Source organism: Gasterosteus aculeatus, chromosome 8, assembly GCF_964276395.1.
Source record: "Gasterosteus aculeatus chromosome 8, fGasAcu3.hap1.1, whole genome shotgun sequence".
NCBI lineage: Eukaryota > Metazoa > Chordata > Actinopteri > Perciformes > Gasterosteidae > Gasterosteus > Gasterosteus aculeatus.
This window is the reverse complement of record NC_135695.1, coordinates 17,440,154-17,456,142: the sequence shown is the minus strand read 5'-3', so window position 1 is coordinate 17,456,142 and position 15,989 is coordinate 17,440,154. Positions and strand designations below refer to the sequence as shown.

Below are 15,989 nucleotides of genomic sequence, written 5' to 3'. Positions count from 1 at the left end.
ATTTACAAGTAATCCTCATAATATAGTTACTCTGATGATTTTTATCTCACAACGGTAAAAATCTCATTAAGATACCCCAAATTATGTTTTGATATTTTGCACTAAAACCAGACAAAAAAAAGATAACACGGGCATAAATATTCCTTCCTGTAGGCGGGTGAATAATTACACTATCTAACCGTGGATCATACATGATCCTTGCCTCCCACGTTATGCCAGCGTAATTGTGTTGCCATGGTGATGCAATCTGCTTCTATCACTTTGGTCCTACACCAGATTGCAACCAGAGGGAAGTCCACCACCTCAGACTCATCCGCATGTTGGGTGCAATAAACGGTTTTCTAGATGTTTGCAGTGAATGTACCGGCATGCGGAGCGTGTTTTAATTCTGTCACTAAAATTCTTTTGTGGAATTATTCAAACCCACAGATCTTTGAATTTCTATGATATAAAATGCATCTGAATATCTGCAAATGTGAAATAAAAGGACATTTGAAATACTTCCATGTCATGTAGAAAAACAACCCGTCTAGTGGCGATCGGAGGTTTTACAAAGTTACACAGCTGCAATGACTTAACCATCTGAAAACGGGGTCCATTCAGTAGCTCATCTGAAGCTTGCAAATGCATCACACAATCTTCTTAGTTCAGCTTTCGTGACATTGAAGTTTTTAAATTCCTTTGTTCTCTAAGGACTTCCTGTGTGTTGTGGCCTACTATCTTATCACAAGTTAGAGTAATTCTATAGCTCTCAATCTCATCACATGATCTCCGTTGGTGACTGTAATTGCATAAGTTTGTCTTAAATGGAAAACTAATACATCTGTAGTTGAAAGAACAGTTCCTGCTGAGGAAGATCTTGTAATTTAAATGAAAAGCTCAGGAACCGTTTCTAAATTAACCTAGTGGATGTGGTTGTATCAACTGCTATCAAGCTTTGGAACAAGAAGATGAATGCTCTCATCATTCTTTTCCCTGTAATGTATGCAAATATACAGAATACTCTATACAATGATAATGGCAATATAGAAGAGTCTTCACTTAGTACATTTTATTACACGAATATGACATTTCAAAGTCCCCAAAACCCCAAAGAACCTCTCAATTGAGTTTGTCCATTTCCCCCCCCGGGGTACTAAAGCCCATTGCAACTCGCCCTTCCTCTCTTCTTTAAGATAAAGAGTTTGTGTGTTGTAAAAAATATGTTTATATTTTTTAGTTTGCAGCAGGCTGCGTTGCAATCGAACATGTGTGAACGTGAACATGGCGAGTGGGCATTGGAGTGGAAGGCTGCGTGCCAAAGGGCTACAAACACATGAATTCCCCACAGCGGTTGAGAGCAGTGCAGAGCGAGCAACGATTACTACTGTGTGTTTTACACCACAAAGCTCCCTCAGGACCCACAGCGTTTAATAAGCAGAATGGGTGATGATATCTATGTCCACTTAATACACTTTTGACTGTTTCCTCTCTCAGATTGATCTAATCGTAAAATCCATTTAGAAAGCAGTTTATTAAGACTATTTCACACACAAACAAGGTGGTTTTTCTCCATTTTTTTTCTCCCTCTCCTCAAGCATCCATAACCTCTCCTCCTCCCACGCAGACCTCCGAGGCTCCATGGACGAGCACGAGCCGCTTGATAGTAAAACAGGAGATGCTGTGAGAGTGGAATTGATGAGAGGAGATTCAGTGTGTGGGCAACGCTGTTCATTGCCGGCTGCGTCGTGGAGAGAGACGGGCATCCACATGACGGCGTGAGGAGAGTCTCGGGCAGGCAGAGGTGTGTAACATTCATTCTTTTTATAAAAGACGAGCACCGTCTAGATGGGTCTGAGACGGATTGAGGGAAAGTTGTGTAGGTGATTGTAAAGCTTGAATCCCTGTTTTTGCAGCGTCTTCAGTGAAGACCTCCAGGTGAAGAAGGAAGGATCCGTCTCCTCACGACGGCTTGAAACAACTTGAGGCGGAAAACAGGGTATCTGACTTTATCTTCTTTTTCTTTTGCAGAAAGTTTCATGTCGTTAATTTTTTCATTAGAGGATCACAAAGAATGAATTAAAAAAACCTACTGCATTTGGAAGAAAAGCTTTTTATGTGTGTTCAAGCTGTCGACCATCTATCTATCAATCTATTTAACTATCATTATATTCTGGTTATTTTGATGCTAACTGGGTTTTCATAGAACAAACCGCTCAACTGGCTATAAATCAAAGGGATAAACAAGCTATTTAACACTATAAATCTACACATTTGTTTGAATAAAAAAGCTTGATTATCTTAAATTTAACACGCCAGTCTCTTTGATAACTGTGTAATCTGCAGTCTGCATGTTGCAATTAGTAATCACAGTTACTAATCTAAGATACGGCCATGGCTACATAACTAAGCCAGCACGCTAGTGTAAGCGGCTAATTTAGGTTTTTTCAATGCTACTTTTTCCCCACCGAGCACTAATGCTCCACCCTTTCTACCAAACATGGTCACTTCTGGTTCCAAAAAAAGATGGAGGCAGCTGGAGCAACCCAGGACAAGCTTCACTTTGCCTCCTAACCCCTTGATGCACGACCATGACACTCCCTGTTGTCGCTAGTGTGTGTCTCCAAAAACACTGAATCCTGGACATTTTGTTCACAGAACATTATTCAGCTCAGCTAAATTGTTTTCCTTTCGTTAAAATCCAAAGATTTTGCTCGGGTGTTGTGTCCATTACAATGTTGTGTTGTTGTGTGCAAAGCGCTCAGGGAGGTAGATCAGCGGCGTGCAGGTGGAGGGATGGATCAAGGGATGGAAACTGGATGGCCGGAGGTGACTTTTTATGGACTCGTCACGCACTGAAAGAGGTTGTTAGTTCAGTGTGCACGTGCGCCAGCGCGTGCGTGTCTTGTGTGTGAGAAGGTCGGGCCATGTGAGAGGCCTTTTCATGTCTGTCTGCTGGTTGAGAGCAGAGCAGTGAGACGGCCAACGTCATTGTGCCTCACTCGGACTCTCGGTCTTCACCGACAGCTCCAGTGGACTCTGATCAAACTGTGCGACACCATGAGCGGTGAGTAACCAGCCAGCAGGTCACGGTAGCTAAGGAAAGCCTGGAAGCTACTTCTTTATTTGTGTATTTAATTGGAGAATGCTGGATATTAGCAAGCCAGAGAAATTGCAACAAGATTTTTTGCGATTCTAATGCATTTTGTAATGCAGTCGTGACGGCGTCAGACAGTTGTACCTTCTCTTATCAAAGCAACCATTCTCATTGTGTGACATCAGTGAGAAGAAGATCTGTGCATGAAATAAATCAAATGAAACGTTATGTCTGAGTTCTTGAGTTCCTGAGATCATTTTTGCGGTGGAGATAAAGAAAATGAGGATTGACTGCAATGCATTATTTGAATGTGTACATTACAGCTGGAGATTTTCTCCCTGTGTTCTAATATGTTTTAGTCTGTGGAGGCTTTCTGTTTCCGTTCCCCATGATGCCCTTCTACCAACAATACGGATGCCTGTGTTTTGTATTCTAGTTGATTTAACGAGATACGTTGATGTAATATGTATATCCATGCCAGGTTTACGGATTCTTTCCATTACGACGTGAGCTCAGCGCATTTGTCCGGTCCTGGTTAATTGCTGGATGTTTGTGTTGTCCCTCACCAGCAGAGCGCTGCCTGCAGCCTGCACGGAGCAGTTTGAGCCAGAGTCGGCGGCTTTAGGCCGGAAGTTAAGTTGCTGCTCTGGCAACACAGCTGCTCCGACGAAACCCAGCGACAAATACAGTAAAAAACCGTGTAATGCAGCGGCTAGACTGCGCTCGGTGAATTTTTACCAGGATATGTCTTTCAAAATCCTAAATTCTGGCAGTGATGCGGTTCATTTGGCAGACAATTCAAACATTTCAAAATGATGTGCCGCTCACTGTGGTCGGCCCTGTGGCGGTTCATAAACACTCACACATTTGTGGATTTGTGGTGATTTCCTCAAGCAGCTGATGTTATTCAGTTTTTTCAGTTTAATTCCTTCACTGAGGCCTAATTGTTTCTTCACTGCCTTCTTTACTGGGCATGCACAGAGTATGACATCATATTATGTGTGAGCCAAATGGTGGGCTTGAATTATCCATAACCTACCTCAGAACAATGAACATAAGAAAATCAATAGACAGAAGAATGATGCCAACGGAATAGATGAAGACTTTGCAGATCCCCCTTTGCCTTCTCTTTACCTTAGTGTGAATAAGGCAGTTAATACAGCTTTTCATTAAGGAACTATACTTAGCTGTCGTATATTCAAGGACGGACGGTGTCATTTAATCTCTAATCTTGACTACTGATTAAAAACAAAAGGCCACAACTATTGTACATTTTTACTTTATTTGCAATGCTTTTATATTCAACACTTTCAACTTGCTTTGTTTAAAATTGTTTCATTACAGTAGAAATCAGAAAGGAGAAATGGCATGTTTATCTTGTTACTGACAACATTATAACCTTGTCTATTACCGACTGCTACATGTTGTTCTGTGTAGGCTGAAGTTAATCATTTTCTTATTTTTTTAGGTGAAAAATAAATTATTTTTCATTTTTTTATCTACAAAATATGTTTTATTTGTAAAAAATGCCCTTCACAACCACTTTGGGTACAAGCCGAAGTCTTCACACCGTCTTGGTCGTCCAATGAACAGTCGAAATTCCAAATATAAAGACCATCTTGCGATGGGATCACACCGTTTACACAAAATGTTCCATCATCTGTTCCTGTTTTGGGAAAGGATGCTGTTTGATGTCAATATCAATGTGTGTGCATTCTTCCTGTCCATTCGCATTCTATCCTGACAAAAAAAATGTTGCCCCGGCGTTTTAACCTCACTTCTCCCCGTGTCCTCCGCTCCCTGCCCAGTTTCCCAAGAGACCTGCCTCCTGGACCAGGTGCTGGAGCTGATCATGAGCGAGAAGCCCCCCACCAGTGCAACTCTCTTCCTGAACGAGGACGCGGACAGACCCCCCGTTGCGGAGAGCGCAGACTTGAGGAGACGCCTACGCGGGGCCATGGAGAGGAGAGCGAGCAGCCTGAAGGAGAGGATGAGCTCCGTCAGTCGGGAAAACGTCAGAGGTTTCCTCCGGAGGAACCTCTTTGTTCTTTTCACGGTGGCCGCCGTGGCCCTGGGTAAGCGAGGAGGCGAAAACCGGTGGAGGTTTAACCGTTTTCTCTCGCCGGCCCTACTTGACTCAGCTTGACCTCGTGTGCATCTGTGCTTTGCATTCAGGTGTAATCCTGGGCTTCGCCCTGCGCCCCCACAACCTGTCCCTGAGGGAGATCAAGTACTTTGCCTTCCCGGGGGAGCTTCTGATGAGAATGCTGCAGATGCTGGTGCTGCCTCTCATCGTCTCCAGTCTGGTCACAGGTCGGCTTTTTCACCAGCGCAAAACAATACCGATGACAAACTCTGGCGGCAGACTGAATTCGAGCGGTTTAACTCTCGTCTCAGGTATTTCCTCCTTGGACAGCAAGGCGTCAGGTAAGATGGGTGTGCGCGCGGTGGTCTACTACATGGTGACCACCCTGATCGCGGTCTTCATCGGCATCGTTATCGTGATAATCATCCAACCGGGGAAAGGCAGCAGGGACAGTCCTGTGGTCAACAGTGGGAACATAGAGCCGGTTCAAGCTGCTGATGCTTTCCTGGATCTCATCAGGTAAGAGTTAAGATCCTTTGCTTACTTATGAAGCCGCACATACGCTGTTGGTTCGAGTGACAATCGCATATCTTTTCACATGTAATGTGTAATAGTAGTATATACCAAGCCATGAGATCAGTGCCTGTGCAATATGATGCCAGAAGCCAGTTTGTTTGGCACATAACGGCAAAAACCTTTTTTGTCTAAATGAAAGGAGGCCAGATGATGAGGTAATGTGCTTTAGAGATGCTGAAAGATTCTATAGTTTTACCTCAGACAGAAGCATGGTTGAAACAGATTATCACTTTTATTTATTATCATACTATAGAATTAGGAGACATGTGGTGTTGTTTTATAGGAACCGAGCACAAATGAAAATAACGTATTACTTTTTATCTCAGGAACATGTTTCCTCCGAATCTGGTGGAGGCTTGTTTCAAGCAGGTGAGGCTCTTTTCCCACCAATCATAAAGTAATGATATCATTCCATTTAACGTCTATTTCTCGAATTTGTAAAAACATGCATTCCATTTTTATTACCAAAGAACTCAAAAGATCATCCGTCTCGACCATCGACACGCGCACAAAGATCACATTCCTTTCCTCATACTTGCAAACTGTATTAACATGTGTTTTTTTGTTTAATTTCCACGCTTTCTCTCGCAGTATAAAACAGTGTACAAGAAGACTGTGCGCATAAGGAACGTGACGGTGACGCTGAACCTCACGGACTCTCTGAACATGACAGAGTCCGACCTGAGCGTGAACCTCAGCAGGGTGCTGCACACCATACAGGTGGGTGAAGGCGGCGGAATCCTCCTCTCGGCGACACGGTTCTAAGAAGAAAAGGGTTTGCTGCTCCAATGAGGGACCACAGCTTTGCAATTTGTGTCAATCACCTCGCATATGTATCTTCTAACACAGGAGACAGTGGAGGAGACTGTCCCCGCGTCCGGGTCCTCTAATGGCGTGAACGCTCTCGGTCTGGTGGTCTTCTCCATGTGCTTCGGTCTGGTTGTAGGCAGCATGAAGCAGCAGGGCCAGGCCCTCAGGGACTTCTTTGACTGCCTCAATGAAGCCATCATGAGGCTGGTGTCCATCATCATCTGGTCAGTGAAGACACTTATGCAGTGTAACTTCCTTGTTTCTAAAGATAGATTGTGATTCTGTGGTTATAAAGTGTGTTGTATTGATTAGAGTTTGATATGGTAGGACATGATTAACTTCTTAAAACACAATTCACTTGTTTTTATCTCAAGAGGAGATCCCATATTTTTAAGATACCTAATACAAATAGTGAAGTAAATATATATTTCATCTACAGGTTAAACAATTAAACTTGTGGCCCGAATACCCCAAATTATATAAATTCAACAAAGCTTGAACAGGCTCATAGATGGTACTGACAGACATGGTGAACACAAAATTGATGTTTTTTTCCACTTAATTGCAAAAGATAGTGTGAAATAATTACAGCCCTGTTAAACTGTGGTAGTCGTAGGTTTTATATTCTTAAAAATCTTCCTCTTAACACAACCATCTCACCCCTCAGGTATGCTCCAGTTGGTATCCTGTTCCTGATTGCGGGGAAGATTGTGGAGATGAAGAACCTGGCGGAGGTGGGCGGTCAGCTGGGAATGTACACCGTGTCGGTCATCGTGGGTCTCCTAATCCACGGCCTGTTCGTCCTGCCACTGCTCTACTTCCTGGTGACCAGGAAGAATCCCTTCAGCTTCATCGCCGGTCTCCTGCAGGCGCTCATCACTGCTCTGGGAACCTCATCTAGGTGAACGCGTACTCCAGCTTGTTTGTATTACTTAATAATACTAACAAATTGATTGATAGGATACTGTGTGTCCGACTGAGTCTAAAACTCTCTCCTCCTGCATGCTTCAGCTCTGCCACGCTGCCCATCACTTTCCGCTGCCTGGAGGAGAACAACCGCGTGGATAAACGGGTGACGCGTTTCATCCTCCCCGTGGGCGCCACCATCAACATGGACGGCACCGCCCTCTACGAGGCGGTGGCGGCCATCTTTATTGCCCAAGTCAATGACATGGACCTAAACTTTGGTCAGATTCTGACCATCAGGTAACAACACTTGCTAGTTTAGACAAAAATACTGCAGATGTTGGCGGCATGAAATGTCACCTTATTGCTTGGGCTGATTAAAATCCAAGATTTAAGTATCAGGAGAAAGGTGAACCAACACTACTACCAGCACACAGCACACAAGTCTAAGGTCAAACTGTTGAGTTGCATTGTGGGTCATTTAGACACCGTGTGCATTTTAGGAAATACCTTTCCTTACATTCATTGCATCATACAAAAAGGGTCTTTGTGGAGTTATTCTCTTTGACAACGCATGCATAACTTTCTAACATAACATAACAATATGCACATGTAGAAAATGTACATCATTTGACAGTTCCTGCTGCTTTTCTCACTATATTACTCCCACCACCAGCACATGTGCTGTTTGTTTGTTTCCCTTTCATTAAATGTCTCCGCTCTCCTCGCCATCCCTCCCGCCGCCCACGCAGTATCACAGCAACTGCTGCCAGCATCGGAGCAGCAGGCATCCCTCAAGCTGGCCTGGTTACCATGGTGATCGTATTGACATCGGTAGGACTGCCCACGGAGGACATAACGCTGATCATCGCCGTGGATTGGTTCCTGTGAGTTCCCACTAAATGTCAGCTTGATGGGGATTGGTTCTGTGGGTCTAAATGTCAGCGTGAGGCTTCAGAGGTCCCACCACTACGGAAGGTTATTGATGCATAATGCAGACGGACAGATTGGAAAGCCCGTGTTTAGAAGCACATGCATTATATTTTCAGCTGTGAGTGCTATGTAAACACTAGCGTTTTCCTTGTATGCACACCTCTACTCTATATTACTGTTGCTGTCTCTAATCTGACCCCCCCATCAGGGACCGCTTACGGACGACCACCAACGTGCTGGGTGACTCCCTCGGTGCGGGAATAGTGGAGCACCTTTCCCGCGCAGAGCTGAAGAGTCAGGATGCCGAGGTGCGCAACTCTGTCATCGAGGAGAATGAGAAGCCCTACCAGCTCATCTGTCAGGAGAATGATTCACTCAACCACCGCAACGGCGAGACCTCGATGTGAAGACAAGGACGACACCCTGCAGGGCTTCACGTGCCAAAAGCATTTAGCTAGCGGGTCGTCTCACAGAGAAAATATGATTTAATGGTCTATTCGGCCAGTGCTTGTGGGTTTGGAGATTGATGTTGCAGTTGAATACACCAACTCTTTTCATTTTTCCTTTAAGAGGCAAAAGAAAATTCTCTGTTAAACGAGGAAATACAAAGTCTGACCCCAGAGGTTGCTTCATGACAGGAAATCAGTACAGTTCAGTTAAAGCTAGAAATTAAGGGTTAAGGGTAAGAAAAGAGGGTTCAGAGTCATTTAAAAAAGGTTTCCAGCTTCATTCTTCATTCAGAGCTTTGTGACTGTACAGTCGAAGCATCAAAAACATTTTTTTGTAAAGACTCATTTGTTGTCATTCTTATTACGACTACCTCTAATAGAACGTGTACATGGAGCTTCTACATCGCTGCATACAGAAATACTAAATGGAGCGAATCAGCAGGATGCTAAATCATGTCTTGATTATTTTTATGTTATTTAAGTTGGCCTGCACTGTTTCACTGTACAATGTTGAGTATACTTGACTGTTGGAGATGATGTGAAGCAGAATCTGTGATTTACTTTTTTGGATTTGAAGTGGATATATTTGAAGAGACTTGTTGAAATACTTTTCATTTGGTGTTTTCTTATAAATATATTATATTGGTGTGTATTTCCTGTGTTCTTCAATAGTCATGTTTCTTTGGTGCTGTCACTATGACATTTTGCTGATGGACTGCACTGCCTCACAGTAATTAAATGGAATACTTGTAGGTAAAATCTTAAAAAATCTTTTTTCTTAGATCTACTTAGTTGTCCTTCTTCCTACATGAAAGTTTTAGTTTTTCAATGTGAATGTTTCATTTATCTTACATTGGATCTTTTTTTCCATTACTGATTTAAGTATAAGAAAATGCAATTTCAAGACCATTTTATGATCTTTGTTGTTATTGTGGTAAAAATAATGTGCGTATCATCAGTACTTCATTGCACCCTCTGGTCTTTGTTAAAGATTTATTTATTTTTATTAATTTTGATTGTTTTGTGAAAAGGTATTGTGAAGAAAGTTAGTGAACGTCTTCAGAAATGGAATGTACTGTGGCTTTATGCTTTGGTGACTGTTTTAGAGGAAGGTATTGTGAAGTTATTTAGCATTTAAAACTCCTTCGGCTTTGTCGCAAAGATTTGACGTTAGTTTTGAAGATGGATGTCATTTCAGTGAAAAGCTCAACATTTTGATGGACAGCTTATGGTAAAATGCGACAAATAAATGGCTCAGGAATTTAACTGTGATTGTCATTATTGTGTTTGTGGCCTCCCCTAGTGGAGGATGTTCTCCTGTCCGGAAGCTGTTCTACTTAAGTCTTAAGTCTTAAGAGACACAGACGGGTCGAATTATATCTGAGAAAAATGTTTGTAATAATAATGTACAGTGAGTCAATGAAAACCTTCTGCTGTCATAGTAGTGCATTCAATTACAAAACGGACCCCGATCTCACTCACTGATAAATGAATGTAACTAAAAACCTTCACATGAATAATTATTTAATGTAATTACCTAAAGTAAACACGTTTTGAAAGCCCATTTTTTGATTCCTGACAAGGCTTCAGCCATTTGAGCACCTTTTTGTTATAACATCAACATGCTAAAAATACTCAGTGACAATGCTAAAAAATATAAATACACACTATATCACACATATAAAGAATCTACAATGTTTACCATGCTCGTTGGTATTGCTTTGCTTGCGTTAGGATGGCAACATTTGTATGAACCCAACAATCGGACAGAACTCTCTCGTCTCATTCCACATCCTGCAAATTCCCATCTGGCCTGTAATCACCTCACTGCTCCTACCTGATAATCTCCCCGTCCACACTTCATTTCCTCATTAACCCAGTCATTGTCTTTCTGCTGTTGTTTCTCTATGTGTTTCTTTGCTTTTGAGCCACCAGTACTGTTGCTGCAGACAAGATGCAAAGAAAAAAAGACAGTGAGGCAGCTCCGATTATTTCAGATTAATTTATAAAATAGTTCACTTGAGATAATACAGTGTGTTCTTCTACGATACAATACTTGTGTGCTTCACACACAATTGAGCCCTCTAAGTTTTAACAGCCTTGCCATACGGTGAATTAAATCATGGATACTTTGGCATAGTTTAGTCGTGGACTATTAGTGGAGAAGAGAAATGTAAACTGCAAATGCTTAGACATTTAAATCTTTGATAGATGCCTGATTTTTAGAAGATTGGCCGGGATTTTATGGGTTTTAAAGAGTCGATACATGTCAGAAAAGAAATCAGCAACCTTTGTCCTTTGTGTGACACAGGAAGAAATCTTCTCTCTGATCCCGCTTCGGGATCACCCATGCAACAGTGTGTGCAGTGTTATAAATACATTACTGAAGGTATACAATTCACAAATAAGCATAGAGAGTATCTTATATGAAATAAAGAAAGATCACTGCAACTTCATTGTTTGCTTAATTACACCTTTTTCACATCACTCACAAGAAGTAATGTTGTAGAGGGAGACACTTCCAGGCCGACTCCGGCAGATAACAGTATGAGCCATTAAAAAAAAAAAAAAATCAATTCAACTTATCTTACAAGTAAATACACCTCTTCAGAGACTGTTCCAGCCACGTGCTTGAGAATATGTCAAGCACAGTTCATCTTTGAATATCTAAAGCCATTTAAATGTATTGCTGCCCGGGTCTGGTCCCGGGGAGACGGATAGTGTAGATAGAGAGAGACACACAAGACGACTGGAGATTCAGCAAGCTGTGCCGTGTAAAGTGACGAGCTGCTGACGGCGTTCTTGGCCTGTGGAGAAGTATGCAAAAGCACCAGGTGAGACATTTAAGAGACATATTTATACATCCTGCTTTAAAAAAGAAAAAAAAACACACTTACGACTATGAGTTTTCCTCCATATCCGATGGCGCTCCATCACTCCACATTGAGAACTGCCCAGTTATCTTTCTTGTTCTAATATTCACACGAGGAGGAAATCACAGGTGAACAACATGAAAATCCCTCACTTTCTGTTTGATAACGTTGAACGCGGTTCTGTTGGTTGTGTCACGTACCTCGGACATGACGGGCAGGTTGTCACGAGGTAGGAGCCACATGGTTCTGTGGTCCTTGGTTCTCTGTCTCAACAGGAGCTTTCTTAGCAACCTCTTCACCTTCCGGTCCGTGGGGTCTGCACACTTCACCGCCTTCTTTGTGTAAAGGCTTTTAAGAAGAACACAGTACTTATTACACAACATGGGTAACGGGGAAACGGATCTCCCGCAAAACCCGGATTTTAATTACGAAAATTGAAGGCAGAAGAAAAGCTATGAAAAATAAACCACCAGGAATGTGGCGGACTAACAAATATGTCTGTCAAGTAAGGCGGAAACTTTGAGCCCGGAGGAATTGCAAGAGAGGAAACGCTGTAGGGGGCAAATCATGTTTTCTTTCCCTGTAAGAAACAAGTCAAACTGTGGGCAAAAGTGGGCAAAGTAAAAGGAAAGAAGTGGAGGAACCGCTGAAACAGGGAAGTGCAAAAAGAAACCACCGCGTAAGAATTCCATGTTTCTGTTAACTGGTCCATAAAAAAGCCAGCTCCTTGAACTCAGATTTCTCCGACCTCCTGGAAACAATAGGTATCACAATGCAGAATAGTTTACTTAACTAAACCCTGCTGTTCTGACGCAGCGGCTGCGGCAGGGCTTAGCTGGCTCGGAAGGTATTTTCAGATGGCTTGTTATTCTCACATATTTCCTTTCTTACTTCCCTGGCAAATGTAGCTCCAAGCTCTGCCATAACAACGGGACCTGGAAAGATGACAATGCCTCTCAGCCCGGCTCTGCCCTCCTCTAACGAGAGGCATATTTTCCACGCCTGCAGATTGCTGTGTGCTCTCGAAATACTTGCATGATGGCTTGTATACTGCAGTCGGGCCCCTCCGTCTGCACCTCGAAGCGCAACACGTCTTTGGTACGCACCTTGCCCTGGGAGTACAACATGCAGCACTGGACGTCCCTTTGCATCTGCACCCCTTTACCTAAGGGAGCAAAAAGATTGGAGAGGAGGGTGTCAAACAAAAAGAAAATTGACGGCAGCTTGCTAGTTTTCCAGTCAAGCTCAATCAACTCTGTTGCCTTCCTCTATTAAACGAAGCAAGCACAGGAGACCGAACACGTCCGGCCACAAAAGTTTCGGACAGTATGTGTTTTATCACATGATCACAAACAACATAATGCAAACCTCTCACATTAGGAATTCTGATGTTAGCAAAGGACAAAACAGCCAAATGTTATCTGTTCTGGAGAATGTGCCCATGACTCCGGTTCCACGTGGACACACACACACACACACCGATGGACACTCAAACATGCACACAAGAATGTCAGGAATTACAAAGGCATCCCATTGTGCTGCGAAACATACGAACACGGCAGACAGAGAAAGTCAGAGAGAGAGAGAGACAGAGAGAGAGAGAGAGAGAGGAGTGTGTGTTTGTGTGGAGGGTGTGCCATGATGCCTTTTCATCCAAAAGCAAACGAGTAAACAATTTAAAGTGGGATGGACACAGCAGGAGCATTAAGAGCTGTAAAATGGGACACGGCCGCTTGGCCATTTGAGGACACAGACGCTCCTCAAACGTCAAATACGTCCCTTTGGGAACGCCGGCTCACTTCCAGTGCTTCAACAAAACGAAAATACAAACAAACACCGTCGCACACACACAAGCCCGTTTCTTTCTTTCTGCGTTGAGTGATGTGTGACATCAGACGCTCATCCTCCCGCGTCCCGTCCCTCTGTTTACATCCGTGCCTCCCTCTCTGCTGCCGCTGCTGTCCCCCTTTTTTTCCTCTTCCTCTCCTTTTCTGTCTTCGCCATCGCTCCCTTTGCCACACTGTCCACCTGCCATGCAACACACACCCAGGCGCACACAGATAGTAAGTATGGTTGTGTCCTACCTTCCACAGATGCCAGGAGAATAACAGTCAGAGAGATAACAGTCAACATCTGCGGCGTGAACATGATGAGGCTGGCAGAGAGGAGGAGAGGAGGAGACGAGGATAATCTACTCTGTCACCTCTCCCTCTGTGGCTGCCTCTCTTATATCACTCCCTCCCTCTTTTTTTTTTTTTTTTTTTTACCTCCCTGCCCATCTCTCACTCAACCCACTTCCACCACCTCTCTTGTTCTGTCTCACCGTCTTCCCCTCCCACCCTCCGTTAATCCATTTTCAGTCACTCTCCTCCTCAGCCAAACTCCCTCCCCGATCCGCTTTTTCTTTCACGCTCATCTCACCTCTCGCTCGTTCCTCCGTTTCTGCTGCTTCGCGTTGTCGTTCGAGGCTTTAAATTCCTCCATCCTGCCTCTGCTGTCCCCATTGCCTTTTCTCCACCCAGGACTGAACAACAGATTCACAAGGATTCATCCCGTGGCTTTCAGATCACGTGATCTGCCATTTAAACGACACAAACGTATTTCACTTCCGAATAATATAGAATGAACCTGGATTTGCAGTTATGTGGTTGCGGAAAGTTTCAGACCGGACAGTAGGCGTGTCTGACTGGTGCGTCTCAATAGGTCTTGCAGCAGAGTCTTGTTCTCTGTGGGATTCCAGACAAAAATGCCAAACATACCTGGAATCTTTGATCAACCATTAGCTTATCTTGACACTGGGAGACAACCGGTTTAAATCAGTGTGCTGTCTTAAATGTGCAACGTAGGTGGTTCAGGTCATTAACACAGCAGCAAACAACTGCTGGCTATGCGAATACATCAATCTCGACCCTTTGGCCTTCTCTTGATTTTAAACTCGTCGGTTAAACACCTAACCGGGCCTGTTTTTCTGGGGGGGGTTTCCATTTTAAAAAGGTTTGTTCGATCTTATGCGTAATTCATCACCTCTTTATTTGCACGTTGGAGAAGGTGTTCAACAAGGTGCCGTCCTCAGCTTTACTGAACTTATACTGTTCAGTTCATATGCTGCCACTATTTCAGGTTATATGAAACAAATAACCACGTCTCCCATGTGTCATCTTTCTAAACGGATGACACATCGCTGTGTGTCTCTAAAGAAATGAGGCTTGTTTTCAGGCATGCATTATACTCTGGTGATGAATGTCTTTAATCATTCTTCTAACAAATGAAGACAAATCTTACATTCTTTGGTTGGACACTTCCAATCATCAGTCTTTGATTTACAGAACAAACTTCTGTCAAAAGCCTGGCAGCCAATAGGAAACCAATGCCTGTGCTTTAGTTCTTTTACAGCGATCATTTCATTTCTTTTTTAGGTTTTGGCTCATGTCAATGCACCAATTCCACCAAGTAAATGTAACTTATTTGTAGAATAAAGAATAAAGAGTTTCAGATGCTCTCGTGTCCGACCACAAACCCTAATACAATTGTGAGCATCTAGATCGATTGCAAAGGCTCTTCAACAGAAAAAAGCATCTTGTGCTGATTACACATAGATGGATGTCTGCTTCAAGATGTTCCTTTGAACTGAGCTTGTGGTCGAGAAAAATTACCAACACATGTCACCTCACACATACCAAAGGCCGACGATGCCGCCAACAAAGACGGTCTATAAAATGATCCAGAAGCTGGATGATGACAGATGAAACAAATGTTTTTACAGTTAATGTCACACATTTAATTGGCAAAGTGATGAATCTCGATAACTGAGCTCCATATATTATTAATAAGGAATGATATGAGTGGGGATTTTGACCATGTAAACTATTTGATGGTTTTTGTTCATTTGCCCTTTGCTTGGAGCACTGTTCTTTATTTAACTTGTGTTACCAACTTGCCATTTTGATAATCTTAATCTTTTACTTGACAAGGATATTGGTGAAACTGCAAAGCCACCCAAATACAATGGAGGTGCCTAGAAGGCCATTTATGGCTTTCAAAGCATAAAAAAAACAATTACACAGCAATATTGAGAGATAATTTCCCTGGCACTGGTAATAAATGTAACTCTGCAGTTTACAATAGCTTCTTTTTTTACTGTAGCTTCCAATTTATGCTTTAAATCAAAGTTTTAAGAAAGCTTTTTGTGTAGCTGTAGGGTAGCACCTGCAGGAAATCTTGTTTCTGCTGACTTCTAGTGGTTTATCTTGCTGCACTGATGCCAAAGTGTACGGACATGA

At 42.9% G+C, this 15,989-nt stretch overlaps 2 protein-coding genes across 2 annotated transcripts; one reads left to right on the top strand and one right to left on the bottom strand.

The window, feature by feature from the left end:
• Positions 1-1,317: 1,317 nt before the first annotated feature.
• On the top strand, positions 1,318-10,102 carry slc1a6 (solute carrier family 1 member 6). The gene is made up of 13 exons (XM_040184573.2): positions 1,318-1,425; positions 1,607-1,783; positions 1,896-1,978; positions 4,885-5,151; positions 5,252-5,389; positions 5,474-5,681; positions 6,065-6,107; positions 6,330-6,458; positions 6,588-6,772; positions 7,216-7,449; positions 7,560-7,754; positions 8,207-8,341; positions 8,596-10,102. Exons 4-13 carry the CDS (start codon positions 4,929-4,931, stop codon positions 8,792-8,794), a joined length of 1,689 nt encoding a protein of 562 aa, XP_040040507.1. The 5' UTR covers positions 1,318-1,425; positions 1,607-1,783; positions 1,896-1,978; positions 4,885-4,928; the 3' UTR covers positions 8,795-10,102.
• Positions 10,103-10,824: 722 nt separating this feature from the next.
• Positions 10,825-14,030, bottom strand: ccl44 (chemokine (C-C motif) ligand 44). Its single transcript, XM_040184574.2, has 5 exons — positions 13,794-14,030; positions 12,745-12,874; positions 11,910-12,057; positions 11,734-11,808; positions 10,825-11,643 (listed from the first exon to the last, which is right to left on the bottom strand). Exons 1-4 carry the CDS (start codon positions 13,855-13,857, stop codon positions 11,770-11,772), a joined length of 381 nt encoding a protein of 126 aa, XP_040040508.1. The 5' UTR covers positions 13,858-14,030; the 3' UTR covers positions 10,825-11,643; positions 11,734-11,769.
• Positions 14,031-15,989: the final 1,959 nt, after the last annotated feature.